The following is a 26,141-nucleotide window of genomic DNA, read 5'->3' on the forward strand; positions in this document are numbered from 1 at the left end:
GGATATAGTGGTGTTTTAGAGGTGAAAAATGATATAAATACTGTTCGGTTTCTCGCACAAACTGATCGTTTCGTGTCTTAGGACATCAATGTGTCGTCATGAGCCACAGGGTTTAATTTGGATTTGTCTGTGCATGTTTTTTTGAATCTTATAGATGGAGTTACCATTGACAAGCATTATACGACTGACAGACCACAACGGTTGGAGTTAAAAATCATCATTTGTGTTCTACTAAAGAAACAAAGTCACCTACATCTTGGATGCCCTGGGGGTAAGCAGATAAACATCAAATTTTCATTTTTGGGTGAACTATCCCTTTAACTTGCCACTTCAAATAATGATTATATCGATTACATTGTTACGCCACTAGGGGGCGAAAAATGACTGTTAAAAAATGTATTTGTCATTGAATCATTCACTCAGGAGATTTGTTCTAAAGCGCTGATTCATCCAGTAAATAAACAAGTGAAATATTTAAGAGTGAGTCATTGAATCATTCATTCAAACTGATTTTTAATTTTTAAATAGCCTGCAGAAATGAACATTTTGTCAGAACCTATAGTAAATTACATGTTATTTTGTGTAGGCCTAGTTGTTCAGAATCGTGGGAGAATTGTGATCTCTTTTTGAAACAAACAACAACAACAACAACAAAAAAATCATTATTCTCAATTTATCCAGAATCGTGTAGCTCTCCTCTGTGTTTTCTAGTTTTTGTCCACATTGCCCTTTTGTTTCTTATTCTTTATTAATTGTGTTTGTAGAAATGCTTTTAGAGAGAGAAATGGAGAAAGATGAATGCTTTCAGTGGTCCAGCTGTCTTTCGAGTGCTGCTCACACGCACCTGCCTGTTTCTCATTAAAATCTGTCTGCTGGCCTGTAGCTGATAGTGAGGGCCTCCTCTTACATGTAAGCTGTGTGGCAGCCTGGATCAGTCATTATGTAACAGTCTCTGAAGCCACAAGCCTCTTGGTCTTACTTTATATTTGGTCTTTTAAAAAAAATTTAAATAGTTTGCAGTAAATTTGAATAGTTTAGCAACACTTAATCATATATGCATGCATGTTATTTTGGATAACATTAATTTCTAGATTGAATTTTCAAAAAAGATAGCACAAACACACTGCAAGCAAAACATTTTAAAACAAAACATAAGAAAACAAGTTTATTCGGTTTTAATTTTTAATACAAAAGTTTATGTTAGTGGAACATATTCATAGTTAATGTAATGATCTACATCTGTGGTTACTCTGCTAGGACACCAGTGTGAACTGACTTACATCCACTGAAAATAACCTGGAGATCTGCTGGTTAAACTTGTTATAATAGTTCTGAGAAAAGGTCTAGCATCATTTGCTTGCATATGCAACACTACCATTCAAAGTTTGGGGTTGATAATGTTTTTGAAAGAAGCTCTTAAAGCCCCGATATACTCTCAGCAAAATTCTTTTTCGTTCTTCACTTAGGGGTAAAACGAAGTTCGAAATACATGGCCAGTGGTATACTGTTAGCGAACATTTTGGTGCTCCTACACTGCTGAGAGTGGCATTTAGATATGTGCTGCGCGCTTTCCTTTCAATAACAAAATAAACATACAAAAAAAAAGACAATGGAGAGAAAATGGTAATTTAGAAAGCATCTGATCATAGCGATGTGAAAATGTTTGCACAAGCTCTGCAATTAGGCACTCCAGTGAAGTCACATCATGTTTATTTATGTTTATTTGCTGAATTAACATGTAAAAACAGTGTTAGTGACTCTTTTAGTTAGAATTACAACTTAATTTTCTACTACAAAGCATCTCTCCAGTATGTTCATGTTTTTACTCACGGACGTCTGACCTCAGCACACACCTACCTATTATATAATCATCACGGAACAGTGGTAGTTCGAAGGTGTTTACCAGCTGGAGCAAACTTTTCCGGAAAGCTATATCATTGGCCAGCTGTTTCAAACTCCCACTTTTTGAACTTTATTTTGGCCTAATTTTTTTTAAATGATGTCACACCAATTTGGTTTTGTTTGAAGTATATCAAGGCCTTTTTGCTCACCAAGGGTGCATTTATCAAAAATACTGTAAAACAAGTAATTTTGTAAATTTTGATTTTTAGAAATTTTATTTTTGGTGGCCATTTTAACACGTACTTGCTGAGTAAAATTAATTTCTTTTAAAAAAGCACGGACAAACTTTTGAACGGTAGTGTATTTAGTTATCATCGTTTGTTTTTTGTTTAAATATTGTATTTTGTATCAAAGTTCCAAGGTCTATTTAAGTGAGGTTTTAGTGTAGAAATATTTTTTGTGGCCATGGTATGTAGTTAGTAGTATTTACACATTAGCTATTTCTACATGCTGAGTAAAAGTTATGTGGAAATTACATACTATGTTTTATACCATACTGCTGCTATTGTTGTCATGGAAATATCATCTAGTAGACCTTATTTCTGAAAATTATGGATGACCCTCCAATAAATGTCATAGTGTAAACATTTCAGCTGATTGCTTTCCCTGTAAACTTATTTCCTATAATTACTGTGTTTAGTTTTTTTAACAGCTGTATGACTTGTTTAGGTCAGTTACCAGTAAAACTCTGTTGGACATCAGCCAGTCTTAAAAGACTGGTGTCTAAACACAAGAGACTTCCACAGGTTCTCTCAAATGTAATTAAGAGAGGCCCTGCGCTTTTTAATCTGCCGGCAGTTTATTTAATGTCTCATTGTGGGGTGCATGTGAACTATTTGCTGTTCCCATAGAAAAGATTCACAGTAGCTTTAACAAATAATTGGATTTGGAGGCACCGAACTGAATGTTAATTGAAGCTGACAGTGTATTTGACATACAGGGTCATTACACAGTGTGTTTAAACCATGACATGACCCCCTTGAGGTCGCTAGGCTGGTAAGGGACGTTACAATGTTTACTGGGCACAATCATGATGTCAGGTAAAAAGACTCAATTTGTTACAAAAACTGTTTGACCTTGTTCCGAATAGGCGTCTGTGAGTCATTGAATAGGATTTTTTATTTCTTTTTTTCACTCCCTCTTATTCTTTCTCTCTCTCCCTCCCATCTGTTTCTGCTTAAATATCTGTGTATTATTGAAAAAGCTTGAGTCACAGACATTCCTTGAAAACCATGAAATTTCTACATAGACATGAAGACATGGAGTTGTGGGTTGCCGTAAGTCTGCACCCTGAATGCCTAAGCCACCCAAAAATGAGAGACTCCTGGAGACTTAACTTAACTACTGTCTCTCTTTCTGATATGAAAAGAACAGCATAACCCAAATGATTTTGACCCAGACAGGCTTTAAATGGAAAAACACAATATCCACATTCTTATCTCTGGCATAATAATTTCATGGTTGAGGCCACAGTGTTTATGGATGATAAAGAATAGTGTCGCTTCAGCGGCCAAGTTCAAGCGTGGAAACACGCTGAGAGACAGAAATTCTGAGAAAGGCACCCATTTGAAACACCAGACTATTTTTAACCCTCCCCCAGAATTCCCATGGGAGCACAGCACACATTTGTGAATGGCTACTTGCATGTGCCATTGGTGCTGTGTGTGTACTATCGACCACCCGAGGAGACGCAGCGCTCATATTGACGGATGCATTTGAGCAATCCAAATTTAACCCCTACAACCACTCTAACCGCAACAAGCCTCTGATTGGGGACACTTTTGTTGCATAGTGACAATGTGAACAGGTCAGCCATGAGGACAACTATTGATATGAGGTTGGTTTTGTGTTTATTTGCCAGTGACAAAACTATCTTTGCTCCTGGATATAATGTTTGAAAAAGTGTTACTTTATTTATGTAATTTCTATTTGATAATGCTCCATTTAAGAATTTGACAATTTTGTGCATTAATTATTCAATTTTGCAATACAATGTGCTGCAAAGGTGTTTCTACTAGTGTATTTACTCATCATTATTTCAGGTTATTTTGTCCAGATAATGGCATTCAAATTGGTTTAAGGAAAATAAATTTGATATCATGCATAAGCACAGCTGTTGGGATGGATTTATGCCAACATAAATATGAAAGCAACAATAAGGCCAAAATTAGTGGCACCTAAAATGTATTTTATTTTATTGTAAAGCATATGACATCTTATTATATATCTTGAGTTAAAAGGTTAGTTCACCCAAAAATGAAAATTATCCCATGATATATACCAAAATACCATGAATTATCCCAAAAAAATGCATCCATCCATTCATCATAAAAGTAATCCATATGGCTCCAGGGTTAATAAAGGCCTTCTGAAGTGAAGCGATGGGTTTTTGTAAAAAAAAAATCCATAATTAAAACTTAATTAACTATAAAAACTAGCTTCTGGCAGACGGCCGTACGCATCGATTTGTGGCGGAAGAGTAACCTTGGACCCAATGTAATGACGAATGCAGAAGTGCAGAGGATAGAGCAGAGCAAAACAAAACATCGGTCACAAATTCTAAAATGTCTAAAATGATATTTTTTAAAGAGAAATGTCAGAGAATTTCGATATAAGAGAAGAGGAGCTTTGTTGCCCAGCCCTGTTTGTTTGAACAGCGAGAGGTGTCTAAGCTTACGATACTCTTACATCCTACGTCCTAGAGCGCATTTGGCGCAAGTCGACTTGCGCAGTATGCGTACGGTCGTCTGCCAGAAGCTAGTTATTTGAATTGAAGTTTTAAATATGGATATTTTTCTTACAAAAATGCATTGCTTCGCTTCAAAAGGCCTTTATTAACCCTCTGGAGCCGTATGGATTATTTTTTATAATGGATGGATGATTTTTTTGGGGCTTCAAAATCTGCCCCCCCCTTCACTACCATTATAAAGCTAGGAAGAGCAAGGATATTTTAAATAAATCTCCGATTGTGTTCGTCTGAAAGAAGATAGTCACATACACCTAATATGGCTTGAGGGTGAGTAAATCATGGGACAGTTTTAATTTTTGTGAATGTCTTAATGTGAATGGCAGATTAAGATTACAGATGACAGGTTCTTAATGTTTAAATAAATTAGTTTTAATGATGTGTAATTAGCAGATCTCTAAGAAAAGCTTAGCTCTTAATAACAGATTTTCAGGACAAATTAGTGATGAAATTAGACCCATACACCCTTTCATTGTCCATCCACTCAACAGCACCACTTTATTATGGCAAAGAGGATTACAGCCAAAAATGTCCCATATGGCATTCATTGATGTTTCTGGCTATGAATGACACTTCAGTTGCTAATTTTAAGTGACATTTTGGAGTTTAATCTTATAAGTATGTGGGGATACTAAATGGCTCATATTAATAATCTTCTATAAAAGCCAATGTTTATAAAATATATTTAAAGATTGTGTTATTCAAGAATGTGTCAGCTGTCATTGTTTTTTGTTTATTTATTTTTATTTATTTTAATTAATCCTGATGCATAAATAGGCATTGAAACACAAAAATACAAGACCTCAAGACATTGCATATTAATGGTCATTCTTATTTGACTCACTGGCTCTGTATTCAGTCTCTGTTAACTGTCTCAAGTCATATTTGCTATCTGAGTGAGGTCATGTTTGTCTAAAACACGCTGTTTGGCATCGACTCACATGACCAAGTCTGTCCAAACAGATAATGTTCTTTATGAGTTGTCACATGGGTTTTGTTGTACCTTGTCTGTCCCTTTAAAAGCAGAAAGGTGGGAGGAGCTTCCTGAGGAAACAGGTGTGTGCTGATAGGGATGATGTCATTGTTTCAGAATCACCTGGAAAAACCTGCATGATTGTCAGCAAGATATACACATTACAGCTGCTCACGCCCGGATCACAGATGTCAGCCAGACAGGCGCTGTAAGTACACAGACACGGTATTATGAGAAACTCCTTTTGTCAGCCTGAGGGTTTGTTTTAGAGTTCTAAGTGAACTATATGCCAGAGAGCTGTAGCTGACAGGTGCGATCGCAGTGTTTTAAACATTTAGTGGCTTCATTCAGGCTTTTTCATCTTTAAAGAGGACATTCTAGAGGGTTCTGTTCGTGTTGTAGTAGGACTGTGTATGGAAGTTACTATAGATTAATAGTTCTGCTTTTTCCTTGGAGTTGTGACCCTGTAAAGCTTTTACTTTTTGACAGTTAACTCAGTCTTTGTCATTGGACAGATTTATTTAAGCTGTGTTTTATGCCTCGAAGTAGTCCACTTTGCTCAGATCTGTTTTAAATACCATGAGCTGCTTTTTCAGAATATGAAAAATGAGACCTACAGCGAATATGAGTCTACTGCAGGAAATTGCTAAAAATATTAGGACTCAGAAACATGCAGAAGAAGAAAACAATAAATTCTAATAGTGACCTATTTTCCATTCATAGCTGGTGTAGTATTTATGGAGCAGATGTAGTTTTAGTCTGACAATGAGTTTATGCATAAGGAGCCTTTTTGCCCTCTGATGTCATTACGGTGTGAGATAATACTTGACAACAGCCCTTGTGTGGGGTAATCGCATGACCGAGTGAGTAAAGCATGCCTCACTGTCCGGGAGGTGTCACTCAGTGAGGCTGATGTCATTCAGGAAGTAGATCGAGTAAAGCAGGAATAGTTACTCAGAACTCTGAATCACCCGGATGGTCACTCCATTTCTAATGATTGATGTAAATGCAAATTCTGTGTTACATGATGTGTTTGGGTCATTGTTCTGGGGTTTAGATGTGAAAACTTAAAGGAAGTACCTGTTTCCCCTCTCCCTTCTCTCCTCTTGCCAAGAAAAGTGGGTTATAAAATGCTTGTTGCTGAAGTCAATGCAAATCAACAGTTAAAAATAATTAGTAGTCAGTGTGACCCAAAACTGAATAAGTGATTAAAAAAAAAAAGTGACATTCTTTTTATAAGCACTGTAAATTTTGAAATTAAGCGCTGTGGATACTGCATTGTACGTTTTGGACTGCTAGTTATTTAAATTTAAATTGTTTTCAACCAGGAAGAATAGATAACATCTCTAATGGACATTAGAAGGTCAACAGGTAATTTTTGCTTTCTAACATTTTCATATGGGACTTTTTCATGTCCATATTTTTGGGGCCAGTTTGTTTTGTTGTGCCATAAGTTAAGTAACACTAATTAGTAACACTATTCTCATAAGAATGAAATGGTTTTGTCACTCGTTCAATACAAGCAATATTGCCATGAGTTGGTGGAAATGCTATGAAGATGCTGAAATTTTGTGTCTCATTTGCTAGGATTATTCCCTAACCTAACTCAATTGTTTTTTCTGGGACAATAATCGGGGGACAGTCATCATTAATGAATGGTAAGGAAAACAATTTGTCATGCCTTTGGGACAGGGGGAGGAAGCTAGTGGTGGAGCTAGGAGTGCAAGCATTATGAATGAAGCCTTTTGTTTTGAAATTGAGCTTTTGTCTTTTCAGTGAATAGCTCATTCTGGGAAACTGTATGGCTTTTTTCCTCTTAAATTGACACTACTAAAATATTGTTGTTGTTTTTTTTTATTATTATTTTGGGGGTGGTTATTGTCAGTGATTATGTTGGATTGTGGGATTTTCTCTCATAATGTGTTTATTTATTTATTTATTTATTTTTTGTGTGGTTTGCGTTTGGTTCTCTCCGGGTTTTATTTATTCCTGTGCAGACTGGAAGCTGTACAGATTTTTTGTACATTTTTTTTTTAATTTTTAATTTACATTTTAAAATGTGACGTGTAAGAACAGTAGCCTCATTTCTGTCTGTAATAGAATGGAGTAGAACCTGTTTTATTTGTTCACCACAAACATCTCAAAAATCTCTGACAACACAAAAAGGCATTGTATGTTTGGAACTATCCTGTTATTCTTCCTCCAAAGTGCCCTGGTAAGCTTGTGAAATGATTAGTGAGATTGTTTGAGACAAAATAAATATCATGAATGCATGTCAGAAATGGCCTTCATCATGGTTTATGGGCTTCGATGTTCATGCTTTGGTGTGGTCAAATCTTTTTCATACTTAAAAGTTCATTACAGTCACCACATCAATCTTTTTTTCAGAAGGAAAAGCCTTTAACATCTGCCAATGTAAAGTTTAGTGTGGACTGGCCGCCCTCCCTACCCTTCCTTCCTTTGTGTGGCCACTGAAAACCAGCTATCAGTTTAGACTGGCTCTCTGTGAAAAAACATTGCATACTTTGATCAGCCAATGAAAAATCTGGCTGTAACATAACTTTTTGATTTTGATTACATTTGGTCAAAATGCTATACATTTAAATCTAGATTATATTTTACGGCATAAATTTATTAGCATATACTTGATGAGAATTTAAAGGGTTAGTTCACCCAAAAATGAAAATGATGTCATTAATTACACACCCTCATGTCGTTCCACACCCGTAAGACCTTTGTTAATCTTCGGAACACAAATTAAGATATTTTTAATAAAATCCAATGGCTCAGTAAAGCCTGCATTGCCAGCAATAACACTCCCTTTTTCAATGCCCAGAAAGCTACTAAAAACATATTTAAAACAGTTCATGTGACTACAGTGGTTCAACCTTAATATTATAAAGTGACTAGAATACTTTTTGTGCACCAAAAATAACAAAATAACGACTTTGTTCAACAATATCTAGTGATGGGCGATTTCAAAACGCTGCTTCATGAAGCATCGAAACTTAACGAATCATTTGTTCAATAGTCACGTGAACTATTGAAGTTTTGAAACACTTATGGCGTAACGATGCTTCGTTTACTGAAATCATGGGATTTTGGCGCTCTGAACCACTGATTCGAAAACAAATGATTTGGAAAGCTTCGAAGCTTCATGAAGCAGCGCTTTGAATTCGCCCTTCACTAGATATGGTTGAATAAAGTCGCTATTTTGTTATTTTTGGTGCACAAAAAGTATTCTCGTCGCTTCATAAAATTAAAGGGTTTGTTCACCGAAAAATGAAAATTCTGTCATTAATTACTCACCCTCGTTCCTTTTTACATCCGTAAGACCTTCATTGATCTTCGGAACACAAATTAAGATATTTTTGTTTAAATCCGATGGCTCCGTGAGGCCTACATAGGGAGCAATGACATTTCCTCTCTCAAGATCCATAAAGGTACTAAAAACATATTTAAATCAGTTCATGTGAGTACAGTGGTTCAATATTAATATTATAAAGCGACAAGAATATTTTTGGTGCGCCAAAAAACACAAAATAACGACTTATTTAGTGATGGCTGATTTCAAAACACTGCTTTAGGAAGATTCGGAGCGTAATGAATCAGCGTGTCGAATCATGATTTGGATCGCGTGTCAAACCGCCAAACTGCTGAAATCACGTGACTTTGGCGCTCCGAACTGCGGATTCGACACGCTGATACATTATGCTCCGAAGCTTCCTGAAGCAGTGTTTTGAAATCGGCCATCACTAAATAATTCGTTATTTTGTTTTTTATATATATATATATATATATATATATATATATATATATATAATATAAATTTATTTATTTATATTTTTATATAATAATTATTATTATTATTATTATTATTTATATATTTTTTTTAAAGAATGTTGGTATTCAAACAGTTTTGGTCACCATTGGCCTACAATGTATGGACAAAAAACACTTGACTTTTCTAAAAAAAAAAAAAAAATTATGTGCACAGAAAAAAAGTTTTTCATTAGTGGGTGAACTTTGCCAGTAAAGAAGTTAAATAGTGTTGTTGTGATTCTTAGTCATATTTTTTAATGTGTAATAAGTAGTTTCTCAATCTGTGACACTTCAGTCTCCCCACTCGTCATATGTTTTTAATAATGAGTCTTGATGGGAGTTGCTGGCTGCTTTCCAGGTTAAACTGTTCTTATGGCCCTGTTAATTATCTCTGGGTGGAGGAAGTAACTTGCCCTACACCATGTTATTTTCATTCAATCAGCAGTCAGTCAGTTAAAAGTTCAGGGATTGTAAAATTGCTGTTTTTGAAAGATGTGTTTGTTGCTTGGTGCCCCTCATCAGTCTCTGAAGATTTTTTTTTTTTTTTTCAAACTTTCTTTTTCTGTCTTCTGAGTAAGTTGTGTTTAGTTTATTCTCAAATAACTTTTTGTCACTTAAGCTTAAAATAATAATTTAGCATAATTTCAGATAAAGAGATCTATGTATTGATTTTTGACAGCTAAATCACAAACCAGTAACTGTACGCTCTGTCTGACCCTATTGGGACTGCCAGCTCAGTGACAATGATTTATACACACCAGCATAATTCATAAACCTTCAGTACATAAAGTATGGGAAGTTGGACGCAGCTCATGATTTATGTATTAGTGGAAGAGAAATTTTTACAAAGAGCATTGTATTGACAAAAATATATGTAGCGCAGGTGAGTCACTGATATTTTTGTAGCCTATTTTCTCATGTAAGGGAGGGGCTGCTACATTTTAAATGCGTATGCATGTTAAAATTTACTTTTTTCAAGTGTACACTAGCGTAAAGATACCTTCAAAGCTAAAATACATGGACTAAAAGCTATAAAACTCCAGCTTTTATTTCATGAGGTGTTTAAATGGATAAACGCATCCTTTTTCATGGGTGGGCATTGCTCAGTAGTTCACCCGCCCCCATTTTGTGTGTTGTCGGGGGGGCAGGGGCTGCAGGTAATAGCGCCGCCCCTCCCCCTGCCCGTCCGATCTCTGTCTGCATTATCACAGAGCTCAATGAACGCGCGCGGTAATTTATGTGCTGAGGAGAATCCGGAGCTCGAGAGGATACCGGTAACTGAAGCTAACGGTCCCATTGTCAAGTAACAAACCAGAGGTTTTCCCTCACAACTTTGCACGGACGTGCATTTAATGAAAAGGGTGAGTTTTACAAAAAAATTCTTTAACGAAAAGTTTAGAAAGATAGCTCAGGCATTCCTCAAAGGATTTGGTTCGGAAGAGTATTGTTCCTGAATCCCTATGGAGCAAAGCTGGAAACGTAGTCGCAGGCTTCAGAGAAAACATTCAAAAGAAATGTCGTTTTCACATACAATACATGTTTATAGTTTCTTGTTTCTGCGTGTGCTGAAACTTGTGAAGAAATTTTGAGTTTAATATAGATATATTGGCTTGACCTAAGCGCTCTGTAGCAGAAGGTGAAAATAGCTGCGCTAGTAATTTTAACGCACCATCGATGTGTTAAGTACATCGCGAGAAAGTTAAACGTGAAGGCGACTAACAAGTGTTTAACGTCTGAACGTGTGTAATGTGATTTGATGTGAGAGAAAAATCTTGAAACCCTTTGAAGAAAACAAACTTTGTATTTCTCAAAAACCTGTTGAGTGCCTTAATAGTGTGATTGTTATAGTTATGCACCTCCTGAACTGGATCATTATAAGTTACTTATTTTTCTACTCTTTTCCTTTTAGTTATTTTTTTCTCTCAGGGTGTTGATTACATGAGGAACTGATCTAAGGCTGAAGTAGCCAGTATGTTATATGTGTGTGTGTTGTATGACAGCATGTGACACTGAATCTGAATGTGGTCTGCTCAGAAATGAGTCTTTATGTAATGCAGTCACTGGACTTATATCATGAATCTGATTTCTTTGCGGTGTTTAAGTATGTGTTAATACATAACTGCAGCATATCCACCTTCTTCCTGTGCCCCTTGATGCTTTGCTCATATTGGGAGTAACTTCCTTTTAATCTGTAAACAATCAAATACTGCCAATCAACTTTGCGTTATAATGTTTGTTTAAATGTTCAATCTATGAATGCAGTAAGCATTGTAGTGTAAGTATAAAACAAATTACTTACAGCAGACCACGAATAACCCCAAAAGTTCAAACAACTGTACCATGAGTAACCCCAAAAGTTTCACAGTAATATAACTGTAGTAATAAATGCAAGTCTGTGTCATCATGTGACACATGTATATTGTGAATAAAATAAGTGCTTTCTGTCATTTTGACAGATAACAAACCAGGAAACCAGGAAAAAGATGCAAGTGAGGATTTAGGGAGAAAGCGAGAGATTCTTTGTGCATTCCAGTGAATTATTCATGGGATATGTGATGTTCATTAAATCATCAGTAGACCACAATAGTGCCTTATCTGTTGGCTTTTCCATATTGTTATAACCGAAAAAGAAAATAAAAAAAAATTGTCAGAAAGAAGAACACAGAACACAGGGGACTGAAAAGAGCTCTTGTCACAGATATTCTTGTGATACAAATGCCACATTAAAATACCATGTGTTACATTATATTCCTGATGGATAAAAAAAAAATAGCATTCAGAAAATGTACAGCTTATTCAGTCAAACTGACAGATAACGATTATTTGTAATATAAATAATTATTTGAAATGTTTCAGTCCTTTTAAATGGAAGTTCCCCAAACTGGAAGTGCCGCCCATAATTTAAAATGTAGTAGACTCTTTCGGATAAAGGTGGACTAACTGTTAACTGCTCAGGAATCACTTAAACCTTTGCAGGTCAGCTCTAGTAGTCACATGTCTGATTGCACTAATGTGAGATCTGGCTAAACCCTTGGTCGGGTCAGCTTCAGATCAAACAGACCACACTAACAGGCTTTGGCACACAAAAGAAAGTGTTTGTTGGAAAAAATCCTGTTGATAGTAATGCCACAGTAACACAACAAGTGCTATGAGTTCCTGTACAGTTTGTGCTTACGCAAAACACTATCCATATTAGGATACTTTGGCATATCAAAGACCCTACAAGGCTTTAAAGGGTATGTCTAATGCTATTTCATGCATTCTGACTTATTTACACTGTTAAAGAGTTGGATTCTCATGCTAAACATGGCCAAAGTTAAAAAAAAAAATTAGTTGGATGCATGACAGAGTATCTCTATGCCAAATACACTCCTTCAGGGTTCGTATAAGTTTCTGAAAGTTTTTTTTCTATGGCCCTGCATGATGTCATAAAGGGCAGAATTCCTTGTATGGGCACCCCTCCCAGAAGAGCGCACACGCACATCAACAAGAGCACGCCCATCAGTGTGCTTTGTTCGGGTTACGGAAGTCGTCGTCAGCGCTGCACAGTGTTAAGGGAACAGTGGATGCAGTTTATCTTTCCGGGGCAGCAGCTGAGTTTTGCAAGTGTGTTTGTTTTTTCCCGGCATTTTGGTGACGAATGCTTTATAAACAAGGCCCAGGTCGATGCTGGATTTGCAGATTGTTTGAAACTAAAAGATGGAGCGGTCCCATTCAACTAATATGCTTAAAAATGCTGATTTATTGATGAATGAAACAGCCGCACCAATACTAAAATGTGAATTGTAAACACTGCAGATGACTGATTGGTCAGAGAATCGTCACTACCAGCATCATTGGCAGTAGAGGCAGCACAACTATAACGATCAGTCTATAATCCCACCCACTTTAAAGCAGTACTAACTGCAGTGGAAAAGCAAACCAAGCCAAAACTAGCCGAGCCATACCACGCAGTGGAAAAGCGGCATTTGAGGCCGTGTGGATGGTCTGCGTACAACAACATAAATTGATTTGTTAAAGTGATACAAAGCATTTGGTTTATGATTTGTTGATGAATTGCTGTTACCCCACTTATTTTCTGGTGTTATTCCAGATTATTAAAAAAATTGTTGTCATTTCTAACAGTTGAATTAATCAACTTGTGGTAGTAACAGCACTGAAGCCAATCCTGATGTGACTGCTGTGGTTACTGACTGATAGGCTAAATTTGCCCTATAGTTGCATTCTCTGCCTTGCTCTGTCCTGTGGAGAGAGAGTTTGTAGTGTACTGGCCCAGATTCAGGTGGCCTTACAGCTTCACAGATGGTACGAGGGAAATGTAGTTGCTTGTGCCAGGCCAAAGTGATGCTCACTGGCTCATGCTTACAGGAGAATGACTAAACTCTCCAACCATGGGTCACATCCTCTGATCCCCTGGTATGCAATCCATGCCGTGCAATGGCATGCATTTATTCAGTATCTTTTGTATAACAAAAATGACATGTTTTTTTTTTTTAATGCTTAAGTAATTTTTGGAATGGGGCATAGAAACATAAGGACACTGTTTGTGCCTGGCTGTATCTTGTGCTTGACCGCCCTATGTGCTTGCACCTCATCCTTCCAAAAACAGCACCAGGTCTAGGTCTCCATGGCAACCGCAACCCACCCTGTCTTATTTCTGTTTAGTGGAAAATAACTGTGCCTCAGCCTGGACCTGTGCTTCCTCAGCACCGGGCTCCTGCTGCGGGATGATGTCAGCCTGGGTCTGATGGAGACAGTGGAGAGCATATCATTCCGGGATGGGCCTGTTTCTGTTTCCTATCGCCCTTCTAAACTTCTCTCTGATGATAAAATAACCCAAGCCGATACTGTGAACATTCAAGGTTTACTTGTCCTTTTGCTCTCCGTAAGCGGCCCTTAATAAGTAGGTTAAGGCTGATTATGTAAGCAGAGTTATGTCTTATTAATATAATTATCTGGACAGAGAAAATCCCAAACATAGCTTTTGCCGCATGCAAGCCTGTGCACTATCTGTCTAAACAGCATTGTTCATTTGACATCTGAAGATAAAATGGCAAAAAGCCTCTGCCGAAATGGCCTCTAAATCACTTTCACTAAAGTAAACTGTAGAGACGCTTTGGCCAGATAGCTAGCTTGTTTATCATTCACTTTTGGTAATAGAAATGGGGTGCCAAGACTATCAGGCTCATCCAACCGCACTGTCGCCTGGCGACATGTTTCCCTCAAGCTTTTGTCCCTGTTGGATATTTTCTCACTGTTGGTTCAAGTGAAGGTTTGGCAAAGCGGTCGGTGTCAGACTGAGGTGTGAAGCTTCTCGCCAGTGAGACATTACAGACTTCATTAGTGCCACAAATGTGCCCTGCTGGATTGAAAATGTCAGATAGCTGCGTCAGAGGTGGCGGCTGGGAGGGATGGAATTCTCTCACCCTGAATGTCTAAATGGGCATCACTGTTCCTGGCAGTCTATTATTGCAGGAATAATCCAGTGACACCTTATGTTAGATTGGGTTGGGGATCCATAACCTTCGGCTTCCTGGCTTTTCATAGTGCTTTTCCTAAAATGGAAATTGCTATGCTTGTGCAGCATGTTGATTTGCTCAGTATTGCAGATTTAGTTGATGCAGTTGACCTTTGTTCTCTTATATCTCCTTTGTTCCTTGTGGCCTGCAGAGGCTGTTCGTGCTCAGCATTGATTGTCTGTGTGAGGTGACTGCTGGTTGTACTAGTGCTTGTTGATCAGAGAGTGGAGTCGTGTGATGGTGGACTAAAGCCAGGCTGGAGCATCATATGTGAATAGAGGCTTGCATTAGGCAGTGGAATAAAGAGCTGGATATTATCTTCCATAGACTAACATGTTGACTACCATAACTACAAACAGCCGCAATTTGGGATTCTGAGATTTTCTGAATGCATCGCGATTCTCTCTCGAATCGATTCAGAGCTTAGTTTTTACCAGCAGATGGCACTGCATGCTTTAGAAACAGCTGTCACTCTGCTTGCTTCTAATTCCACACGTATATTCTCAGACTCAGCCAAATGCACGAGTGCTTTTCTTTGTGAACATTTGAGCGTGCGGTTAAAAACTAGCTTAGAGTGCCATCTACGGATATGGAGGCGAAATGGCCGAAGTGAGGTGAAATCTGACTCCTGCTGCTGATCTGTGCTCCAACTCTCATTCAACTCACGCTGAATTGAGCAGACATGTTCAGTTTTTAACTGTAGAGTTTGTTCTGTAACTGAATTAAATAATTTTTATTAAAAAAAAAAAAAAAATGAAAACGACGGTGGGGGCGGTGCTGTGGTGTGCATGTGATGATACCGGTGTTGCGGCTGAACACTGGTAACGCCGGCAACACCAACTATCGCAGCAAGCCTAGCGTCATCTGCTGTTAAAAGTGATGTGTCGATTTATTGTCCCAACCCTAATATATACACATACATATACATAGTAGCATGAATTACATTTTATTTGACATCTTTCTACAATTAGAAAACAACCATCCTTGTGTATTCATGATTTTTTGAGGACATTGAGTGAATCTCTGACACATGCTTGTTTATCAGCTTGTGGTTCACCATAACCATGTTTACAAGAACTTACTACAGCGCCCAGCAAGACAGTCTTAGCCACTGTCTGGGAGCTAATGAGGACCTTACAGTAGACACAGCTAGTTCTGTTTTCTGCCAGACAGGATAATCCACCGTCTGATCAAGATAATCTGCCTGCTTGACCTGCCATGCGACCTACTTCACCCCCTGCTGACCAAGCAGAGGAACCGTACACAGCCTACCTGGGATAAAGAACGCACCATGAGTTTTTGCACATTTTTTGTGATGTGTGTTTTCTCTTCAGTATTAAGTTACTTTCTACTATCCTAGTTTAATGTGCAGAGACTTAGTAAGTAATTTTGTTTTGGTTGATTTCCCCAAACAGAGTAAACTTCTCAGCCCTGTGGTACTTTCAACATTGCTTGTTTTCATGGCCCAGTGGAGTCTGTAATACCTGGAGAGAGTTATCTGTTAGCTTTCCTACTCATCACATGGTCAGTGCTCCCTGTAAAAGCTTTGACAAATCTGTCCTAAAGACTATTGCAGATGAGTGTTCGAAAGAGGACATTATACCCTGTAGTTTGTAGGCAAAGCATATTTTAAGAGCGAGATTAGGCGTTAATGTGGTTTCAAAGCAATAACACAGACACGGAATCCAGTGACTTCAGCAGTGTAAGGTCAGCCGGTGACTCACAGCTGGATAAACACATCTTGGTAGAATTTCTTTCTCCATTTCAGTCTCAATCAGTCCCTTTTGTAAATATTTTTTTCTTCTGTTCATCCATTCACTTCGGCTCTTGTCATCTTTGTTCCTGCCTGCCTTTTTTCTGTCAGTCTGTGGCCTTTGTCTTTCTCTGTGGTCTTCCCCCTCTTGTTTTATTCTGCATTCCTTGAAAACTGCCCTTAAGTCTGCTTTCGTTTAAAGCACATCAGGCGGTGATGGATGTAGACAGATTTGCTAAACTCTTGAGAGGAACTGCTCTAAGCTGCAGCTTTTAAACTTCCTGCCAGGAGCTCGAGGTAAAACCTAAATGTTGCAGGCGATGGATGTGGTCCTCGTTGGATTTTTTCCTCACCTTAATGCAAGCGCACAGGCTGGCTGAGTGCTGCTAATATAAGCCTACCAGTGGTAGACTGGTTTAAAGGTGCAATATATAATTTTCGCTGCTAGAGGTCGCTTATTCAAAACAAAGGTGTAGCTTGATGATGTCGTGAATGAGCGTGGATTCATGAGAGTTGTCATCTTCACCTCCACAGCCAATGGAAAGGAATCCGACGGACTCGGGCAGAAATCATGTTCATGGATGAGCTAATGTATTCCAAGTTTTATTATTAACGTTACTGTGGTATGAAGCAGGGTGGGCCAAGAGAAAATGCTAATGAGAGATACCTGTGTGACACACCGGTCTCGAGTCCAGCGGAGATTTTATTATGCTTATGCAGCAGTCGGCCGTTTCCGCTCTATTCGTTGCGTATGTGGGGTAACGCAGCATTATTTTACATGGTAAAAACAATCATACTAAATACATTTGAGTGTGTTGAAGGTTATATTATAACGTTTCTCTATGTGTTCGCTCAGTGGCTGGTATGAGAGATTTGTTGCACTTTGCAGTAATTTAGACCCATATTAGAATATCATATTAATAAATGCTGGATGACTTGTTACTAAATGACATGCAGTCAATTTTAAAATATATTGTATGATGGAGAAAGCTCTTTCTGATTATGCTATGTTAGCCGCTTGACAAAATGGTGTTGTCTCTGATACTCGTGGTAAATCAAGAAAACAAGTGATTCAAACAATAAAGACTAACCATGTTGAGCTATATAACAATTAGTTTTCTGTTGATAAATGTATCCAAAACAGTTGCTCACCTGTCTAATAATAAAACACATAATTTACTAAAGTGTCTTTGGTGATTCCATGGTTTCTTCAAAAGTAAAACTGGAAATCGAGTGTAACGCGGATATGACGTCATTGACAGATGAAATTGAATTGAAATTGCTGATTTCTCTGAATTTAAACATTTTTGGAAACGTTTGAGATAATGTAAGTACACAAGTCAACAAAATATACACCATTGTTCTAGTGATTCTTGGATATTTTAATCTAAAAATCTTACATATTGCGATTTAAGAGCTGTGATTATTATATCACTTGAGTTATGTCAGAGTGTTTTGTCTGGAAGGTCGACCTGTAAGTCATGTGTCAGAGCAGCACATCAACACTCAGCTAAGGGATGTTCTTTATGCTGGCTTGTAGTGGGACAAACAGATAAATCCTTGTCTGCACCCAAGTGTTATTTTAGACAGCAGGATGAGATCTGAGTCAGATTGTAAAGGTGTTAAGATGTCACTGTTTGTGTTTTGTGGAGTGAGTCTATGCTCACTTGAATTGTTCACACTTACAGAGATTTTTTTTTTTGCTGGAGGTTGCTAAAGGGATATTCCACCCAAAAATGAAAATTCTGTCATCATTTACTCACCCTTGGCCTTATGTCCATTGTATGGACAAAAAATACAAAGTCAATGGGAACTAAAACTATTTGGTTATCAACATTCTTCAAAATATCTTCTTTTGTGCTTCACAGAAGAAAGTGAGTCATACAGATTTAGGTTGAGTAAGTGATGACTGAATTTTCATTTTTGGGTGGAATATCCTTTTAAGGGTTCCTATGGTCATGGAAAACCTTGAAATATTATGTAATTTTTTTTAATGATTTTCAGTTTGTGAGTGAATCGATCTTTTTACCTGTTTCTTTTTAATGAATTGGTTGAAAAATCTGTCTTAATATTTCATTAGAAGCTTGGCATCAGTAATCAAGAAAGACTAGAAAGGTAATGGAAATTCATTGGTCAAAAAAATATGGGAACCCTGCCTATTGTTGCTGTTAATGACTGTTCCAACTGCTGAATGCCTTAATGTTATTGGTGAGATTCCATTGCTTTTGAAAATGTGATAACAAATGAGATGAATTGCAAGTAAAAATAGTAGGATGTTATTCTAATCTGACAAGCAATTTTATCTTGCTGCTAAAAAAACCATCTTGGAGGAGAAAAAGTTTGAATACAAATTGCAGCAATCTATAACACATGATATCATGTCATGAACAAGATGAGCGATTTATCAATACAAGAATCAAACTCACTCAGAATGCAGACAGTTTCTGATGTGTTCCATGCACCATTTATTGTGTCTATATAATATATGGATTTAATTATATCTTTGCAGCATTTTATTATATCCTGCATGTAAGCAGAGACACATTGTGTAGAGATGTAATCATAAATCAATAGTGAAATCAGATACCGTAACATTAACTTCTCATCCATCTTGTCTTCACTAGACTATAGTATCTCAGATCTGTGCTTCAGTGTCTTCATTCCTATTAGAAGTTGCTGCTTATTTGCATAAAGTAAAACTTTTTGTTGTCCACTGAAAATCAGCAACTGTGTTGAAAATGAATGATTTGTGGTCACATTCTTCCTGCAGATCATGGTGTTAAACTTAAGATGTTAACATTTTTATTTCTGTTTATTTATTTTTTTCAGATATACAGTGTTGTGAAGATTCACACCTTGTGACCTGTTTACAAGTAGGACGAGACTCTTGCCGTCAGTCTGCACACTGTTGCTTCTGTTTAAGGGTGTAGCACAGAACGCTGTAGTGAAGATCACCACACCTCCCACAACCCAGAACACTGAGTATAGCAGTGTGAAATTCCACAACTGAGTCCCAGAGAGCAGTTATCAAGGCCAAAAGGCAGCATTTGCTTTTTTTTTTTTTTTTTGTCTGATGCAAGAGGACAAGAAGCCAACACCCTTGGATGAACATTTTTCCAGTACAAATATATGTATATTTTCTGATTGCAAACATTGTGGCCATTGACAAAACTGTTAAGAAATATTTGCATCTTTTGGATACAACACTAATGCATTTCCCCTCCACTTTGGAAAGATGAACGTGAGATTGTTGTTAAGCGGAGGGACGATATAGAGTTTAAACGATACAGATTTCCTCCACCATGTCATGGAAAAGAAACTATTTTGCATCTGGCAGCAGTGGGTTACAGGGCATATTCACCCCGCGAACCATGACATCAATCGCCCCCAGCAAAGGACTCATCAACGAGCCGGGACAGAACAGCTGCTTCCTGAACAGTGCTTTACAGGTAGGAAGACATATGTTCATGTAAACGTATCTTACATGTTACTTCCTTATGCTTTCAGAAATCTTATCAGGGACTTAAAGTACAAATAGTTTCTCAGGTGAACACAAGACATTTGACACATGATTAGTCTTTATATGGTGCTTTTATGGAGCTATCTCAAATGTATTAAGTAAAGCAGTGTGGTCTCAATTAAGCTTAGCACACTTTGAGGGAACCCTACTTGAGCTTTCCAAGATGTTTTCATCAACTGTTCGCATCTACTTTTGCTTTGTAGGCTGCGAGGATAAATATTTTGCATACTCTCTCATTAATTAATGACTTGTGCATCGCATGACCTCAATAGATGCTTGCTCTCATGGGCAGAAATTGTGCTCCCCTCATGATTAGCCATTTGAAGCAACAAGTCAAGCGGCTAGATGCATATGGCAGCAGTAGGAACGGTGCAGTGGCTCTTCACTCGTAGCTCTCTTCACGCATGAGCTCCATTAGACAGAAACCGCTGTGCCTTTTATCCATTGTGCTGCTCATTGGAGCCTGCATTAGATTTAGTGATGATTCAAGCACTGTCTGCACTAGACCCCACAAACAACTGTCAGACACACACTGTCCTGGCCGGTAATTACCCTGCAGAGCAACCTGCCATTACTTACCCTCTATTTTTGGATTACTGTATAATCAGCTATATGGAAATAAAGGGGCTTAGCTGGCTGATAATATGTCTAAAGCTACAAATTAGCGTCAGTTATGACTGGTTCGGGGGGTTGGGTGTTTGAGGGAGCGTCGTGGCTGGATTGTCTGTTGCCATGAAGCTTAACAATATGGCAAGACAGTGAACTCAAAACCTGGGGGTGAAAACAGTAATTTTTATTATCTGCAAATCAAATTGTGGTGTTTTATTAAGCTTGCTTGAATACTTTTCTGAGGAATTGTGAATCGTTTTTCTTTTTTAGAGAACTTGCTGACTTTTAACAAAGTTTCTATGGGCCTTAAAAAGGTCTTAAAATGTCTTAATTCCCTCTTACACAAATGAATGCCTTTAAAAAGGTCTTAACTTTATTCATTTAAGATGTTCTGCTCTGATTTATGGCATTAAATGTTGAGTGCATTGCAAAAAAAGTAATATCTTCCTCAGTGTTTTTGTCCTGTTTTCCAATACTTATATCTAAACATCTTCGATACCTTTACTTGAGATGCAAATGTATAATTGAAGTCTTGAAAATTTTAACAAAATTAAGTAAGTTTATTCTTAAAACAAGAACAAATATCTATCAATGAGTTATGAATACTTCCCACAATAATAAAATAATGTGAGAGTGGTAGGGAACGCATTAAACATGCAACTGGCTGGCTGGATTGAGCAGCCAGCGAAGCATCAGTAACCCACCAGTCGGGATCACTGTCATTTGACTACTTTTTTTTTTTTTTTTTTCTGGATAAAGCTCATTAAATGTGGATCATGTAAAAGAAAATATCCATTTGAATAGAGCTCAATAGCTGGCTGGACTGAGCTGCCAGGAGTGGCAGTAACCAAACAGTCAGATGTGAATGAAAATAAATATATTAATTTTTTTAAAGTATTTTTTTAAGTAATTTATAGAAAATAAAACAGTTACAACGTTCTATAAATTTAATGAGCCTAAATTATTAAATCTGTATTCAGTAGTTGTCTTAACTTGGTTGGCAGGTCAACTGACTTGCCAGTGGATGGTGGCAGGTCACGTGACCTGTCAGTGGCTGCTCCTGCTGGCCAGCTGAAGTTTGAACCCCCACTCCTTAATTAAGTTTATAATTAAAAAGAGCCAGTTGGTGGGAAAAATTACATTCTTCACTCTTGTTATCATTATTAACTTATTTAACATTCAATACACATGCATGAAGTTTAAAACAAGATGGGCATATCCACATGAAAAAAAGAAAAAACATGAACAGTGCGGTTGCTTGCATTCTTCTGCGGTTGGCTTGTCAGTATCGTGGTATTACAATATTGCGGTTATTGCGGCAGCCTTAATATTACTGAAACAGGTGTCCTCAGAAATCACAGATAAATCGGTTTCTGTGACAGCCCTAGGCTGGTGAATGTGGTTTAATACTGTGGATTAATCTACTATTAATACTGCTCTATTAATCTATTAATACTGGTTTAATACTGTGGATAAATATATATTTATTCTTTTTTCTTTCTTTTTTTGTGGTGGGGCCAAAAATATTGCAGTTATATTCTATAATATAAATAATGTTCTGAACTGCTGGCAAGCCAAAAAAAATAAAAATAAATAAGTAATTCTTCACATTAAGCTCTAACATTGTTAGGCTGGTTTTGTTCTTGAAATAAACAAGAAATGCTGCTCACTGTGTGAAATGGTCATGTTTCATGAAGGGAAGTCCTTACATGACCGCTCACATTGTTTCAATGTTTGATGAGCTGAAGGAAGTAACTCAGTTTCAGTCAGTCATAGTAAATTTCATTCTGCTTTCTGTCCCATGGATCTGAAGCGTGTAATTGGGTTAGAAATGGGCCGTGGTGTCTGTCTTTGCAGAGGGCTATCTCTGATCTGTCCAGTTTGGGGACTCATGTAGTTTTGCTCGATCTTATTGAACTAATCTTCAACAACGATCTGTTGTAGTTCATGTATTTCACAATGACAAACTCCAAAGTAGATCAGTTTTAGCTTCTTTTCATCTAAAAAGACCATTTCATAAAGATTTTGAATAAAGCTTCCTTGATCTTGCTGGCATTTATTTGTTTTGCACATATATTTATTTTTTTAAACAGTCATATTGCTTTTAGTTTCTACTGTCCCCTTACAAAGTCTTGACATTCCCCTCAGTGATGATGGTGAGTCAGAACATTGCTTTAATGAGTAGATGTGACCCAGGTTGGCAAGCAAACACCTGTACTTCTTGTAAGGTCCTGCAGGCTTCTCATCAATACGGCCAGTCGCATCCTATACAGCTATACAACTCTACTGGATGGTTGAAAAGCTGGATTTTGTTGTTAGACATTCTCAGAGGCAAATTCAATGGCATGTCAAAAGCTCCCAGATCTTGAGTGTCAAATCAGTAATGTCAAATCAATAGAAGGGGACACTGTGCCCTGATGTTGACCACTTGAGACATGGACACACTAGCTAGTCCATGGCCACTGGCTCAGAATGTCCCTGTGTCTGCAGAGCTGCGTACATACACCCGGAGACCAGGACGTGTTTCGGGCACAATGTTGTTAGAAAAGTCCTGAAAATGTCTTTATGTGTGTCATTGTCTAAGGTTTTTGGACCTGTTTCTTTCTTCTACAGTGCAGTTAGATTTTATTTAAATTAAGCTGTTTTGCTTGATATTTTTTTTAACCCAAATTATCTAACCCATCTCCTGAATGGAGTACATTTATTTACGTCACATTTTTATCATATCAGTAAAAGAAAGTCTACAGCTGACCATGCCAGGGCTTGAGCAGTATGAGAAGTATTTATTTCTGCTTTTCCTGCATTTTTTTTCCCAAACAAACAAAAAGTTTTTTTTCCCATTTAAATTGATGTGTAATTAAGATTATAATTAAGAATTCTAATTTTAAATATATAATTTACATTTTAAAGTCAGTATTTTAATTGTGTACTTAATGTTATTTAATATTTTACTAGATTTAATATTTTACAATTATTTTAAAACATGCTTATATATTTTTCAATATCAGATTATCCTGTTACTTTAATTATACAGGAAATTACAAGACAACCATAAATTCATTAACACTTGCTGGACAATGATAGCATACACATGGCAAAGCATTGCTGATTGGTTCATAATTTACAAGGAGCGTAAATTACGATTTGATTAAATTGTTCGATTGATTCTTGGGGGCACGATTCTTCATTTTGAATCAAATTTCGATATGATATATGCATAGATTTGAATGGCACATCATATTATATACCAGCATGTCTTATTTAAGGCTGTTTTCTGTTAGTTAAAATATTGATTTTGGAACTGTTGTTGTCAAGTAAACTTCATTTGTCCCCCATTGCAAGCCTGTGTGCTCTCTAAACTGTTAGGGTGCTGCACTGTTCCGTCAACATCAAGTTATTAACAGATGTTTAGAATATTGATTTTTGAAATTTATGAATCAATTAGAATCGTTAGAAAACAGAATCTCAATTCATATTTGAATTATCAACTGATATTATCTGTCCCGAAACATTTGGATCTTTATATTTTAGACCTGCTTGCCAAGATTTTGAGTAAAACTTCACCAGCTGATTTTCTTAAGCAACTATTTCCTAAGACCATGTGGTTTGCATTGCAAACACAAAAGTGTGTTTATTGAGTGTGATGATACTATGGTATTGCTGTTTAAGTCCTCTGTTGGGCATATTGTACTTCCTTGCCAACATTTACATTTGAGGTTTTGTTTAAGCTAAGACTGCTTTGCATTTCATGCATTTTATTCACTTGCCTTACAGTTCCTCTTGCCATGCAAAGAGCATCAGCAGAAGGTCATACAGGGTGATCCGAATGACCTTAGAGATCAGTGCTGTTGAGTACTGTTTTATTGTGCAGAGACACGTGCAATGCACAACTGCAGTCAAACAGATGTTTTCTGATTTGTGTCTCTGAAATTACTCTCTAAAATTTATTCTGTCAGCACTACAGATTTTTAAAGGGTTTTTCAAAGTAAAGCAAATGTACAGCTCTGCGCAAGACTTTTGACCAAAATGTAAGTAGATCTTACAGGCCAGTTCATTGACAGACTTTATCACTATTAGAGCTATTAAGACATCTGTGAAGGTAAAGTTAGACAGCAGATTCATTTGGGTAACGGAGTTGTGTTAAGTGGGACTGACAGCTCTCTAAATAATTCAGCATGCAAGCGTGTAGATGTGCCGGGTGAACAGGGGGGCCATGGCACACAAAGTCCCAGCTCATGGCAGGCAGGTGGGGTCAGGACGGCCTCCGTAGCCTCCTGGGCACGGCCAGATGGGAGGTGTGTATGATTGTGTGTCTGTGCGTGCATGCAGGCTACCCGGCAGGAAGCTAGCAGGTCTTTGTTTGTTCCGCTGACATTCTGCATCATACTTCATCTGGAGATGCATACATTCCTCAAGATGAAAGACTAAAGCTAGGAAACATGCTCATCACTTCATCTCAAACTCAGAATTTCCTCTGCTTGTTAACCTGCGCCCTGTTTCTTCAAACTCTTGGATAAATTACATGGGTTTATCAGATCTTGGACACCTGATTGGTAAGACAATTGTTTCTCTCATGTGATTGGATGAGATTGGATTACGAGGTGTCAAGAAAGCTGGATTTAGAAGATCGTTGAAGAAAGGTGTCTGTCAGTATCATATGCAGCTTGCAAAATCTCCATCTCTAAACCAGCTTCTGTTCTTAAGATGTCTTGCCCTCATGAGAGAGACATTTAAGAAGGGGTGGAAAGTCAACTGCAGGCGGTGCAGAGCAGCAAGCGCTTTTTGAGCCTGATACATTTTTGATGACTAGAGCTTCTCAGGCATTTTAGAAGGTGTGTTGAAGAGTGTCTGATGCTTGATTCAACCTTTTCTCAGTCTTTCAGAGAGCTTTTGTATCATGCGCAGGCAGCTTCAAATATCAGAAGACAATGTAAATATTGCTTTAGTCTAATTTCGCATTTTTCTTACAGGTTCTCTGGCATCTGGATATCTTCCGGCGAAGTTTCCGGCAGCTCACCACACACAAGTGTATGGAGGACTCGTGCATCTTCTGCGCTCTTAAGGTAAAGCATTAAGCCTATCAGGTTTTAACATTATTCATGATGCATTTAAATCATGGAGCTGACAGGAATCTCTGCTTCATTATAGCTTTTCTAATTCAGTAGTTTCCTTTTTTATTTGAACGCTAATGTGTTTTTGCCATCTGTGTATGCTTAAAAATTTTGAAGATTTAAAGTGTTATAAAACATTAAATAGTGAACTTTATTGTTGAAGCAGACAGATCTACCTTTTTTTTT

General features: G+C 37.5%; 1 protein-coding gene across 10 annotated transcripts in view; it reads left to right on the plus strand.

Annotated features, from left to right (window-relative positions):
- usp54a (ubiquitin specific peptidase 54a) overlaps nucleotides 1-26,141 on the plus strand; it is a 53,111-nt gene that overhangs the window by 3,249 nt on the left and 23,721 nt on the right. For 4 of the 10 annotated variants that reach the window (XM_051917387.1, XM_051917395.1, XM_051917393.1 and 1 more), the window contains exons 1-3: nucleotides 5,720-5,829; nucleotides 19,545-20,164; nucleotides 25,815-25,907. In XM_051917387.1, the coding sequence (XP_051773347.1) occupies nucleotides 20,018-20,164; nucleotides 25,815-25,907 (240 nt within the window). In that variant the 5' untranslated portion in view covers nucleotides 5,720-5,829; nucleotides 19,545-20,017. Of the gene's footprint in view, nucleotides 1-154; nucleotides 272-5,674; nucleotides 5,830-7,262; nucleotides 7,280-10,638; nucleotides 10,805-19,544; nucleotides 20,165-25,814; nucleotides 25,908-26,141 lie in introns of those variants that run through there. The other 6 variants (XM_051917397.1, XM_051917394.1, XM_051917388.1 and 3 more) reach the window with 6 other exon arrangements.

Source organism: Ctenopharyngodon idella, chromosome 13, assembly GCF_019924925.1.
Source record: "Ctenopharyngodon idella isolate HZGC_01 chromosome 13, HZGC01, whole genome shotgun sequence".
In the NCBI taxonomy this organism is placed as follows: Eukaryota; Metazoa; Chordata; class Actinopteri; order Cypriniformes; family Xenocyprididae; genus Ctenopharyngodon; species Ctenopharyngodon idella.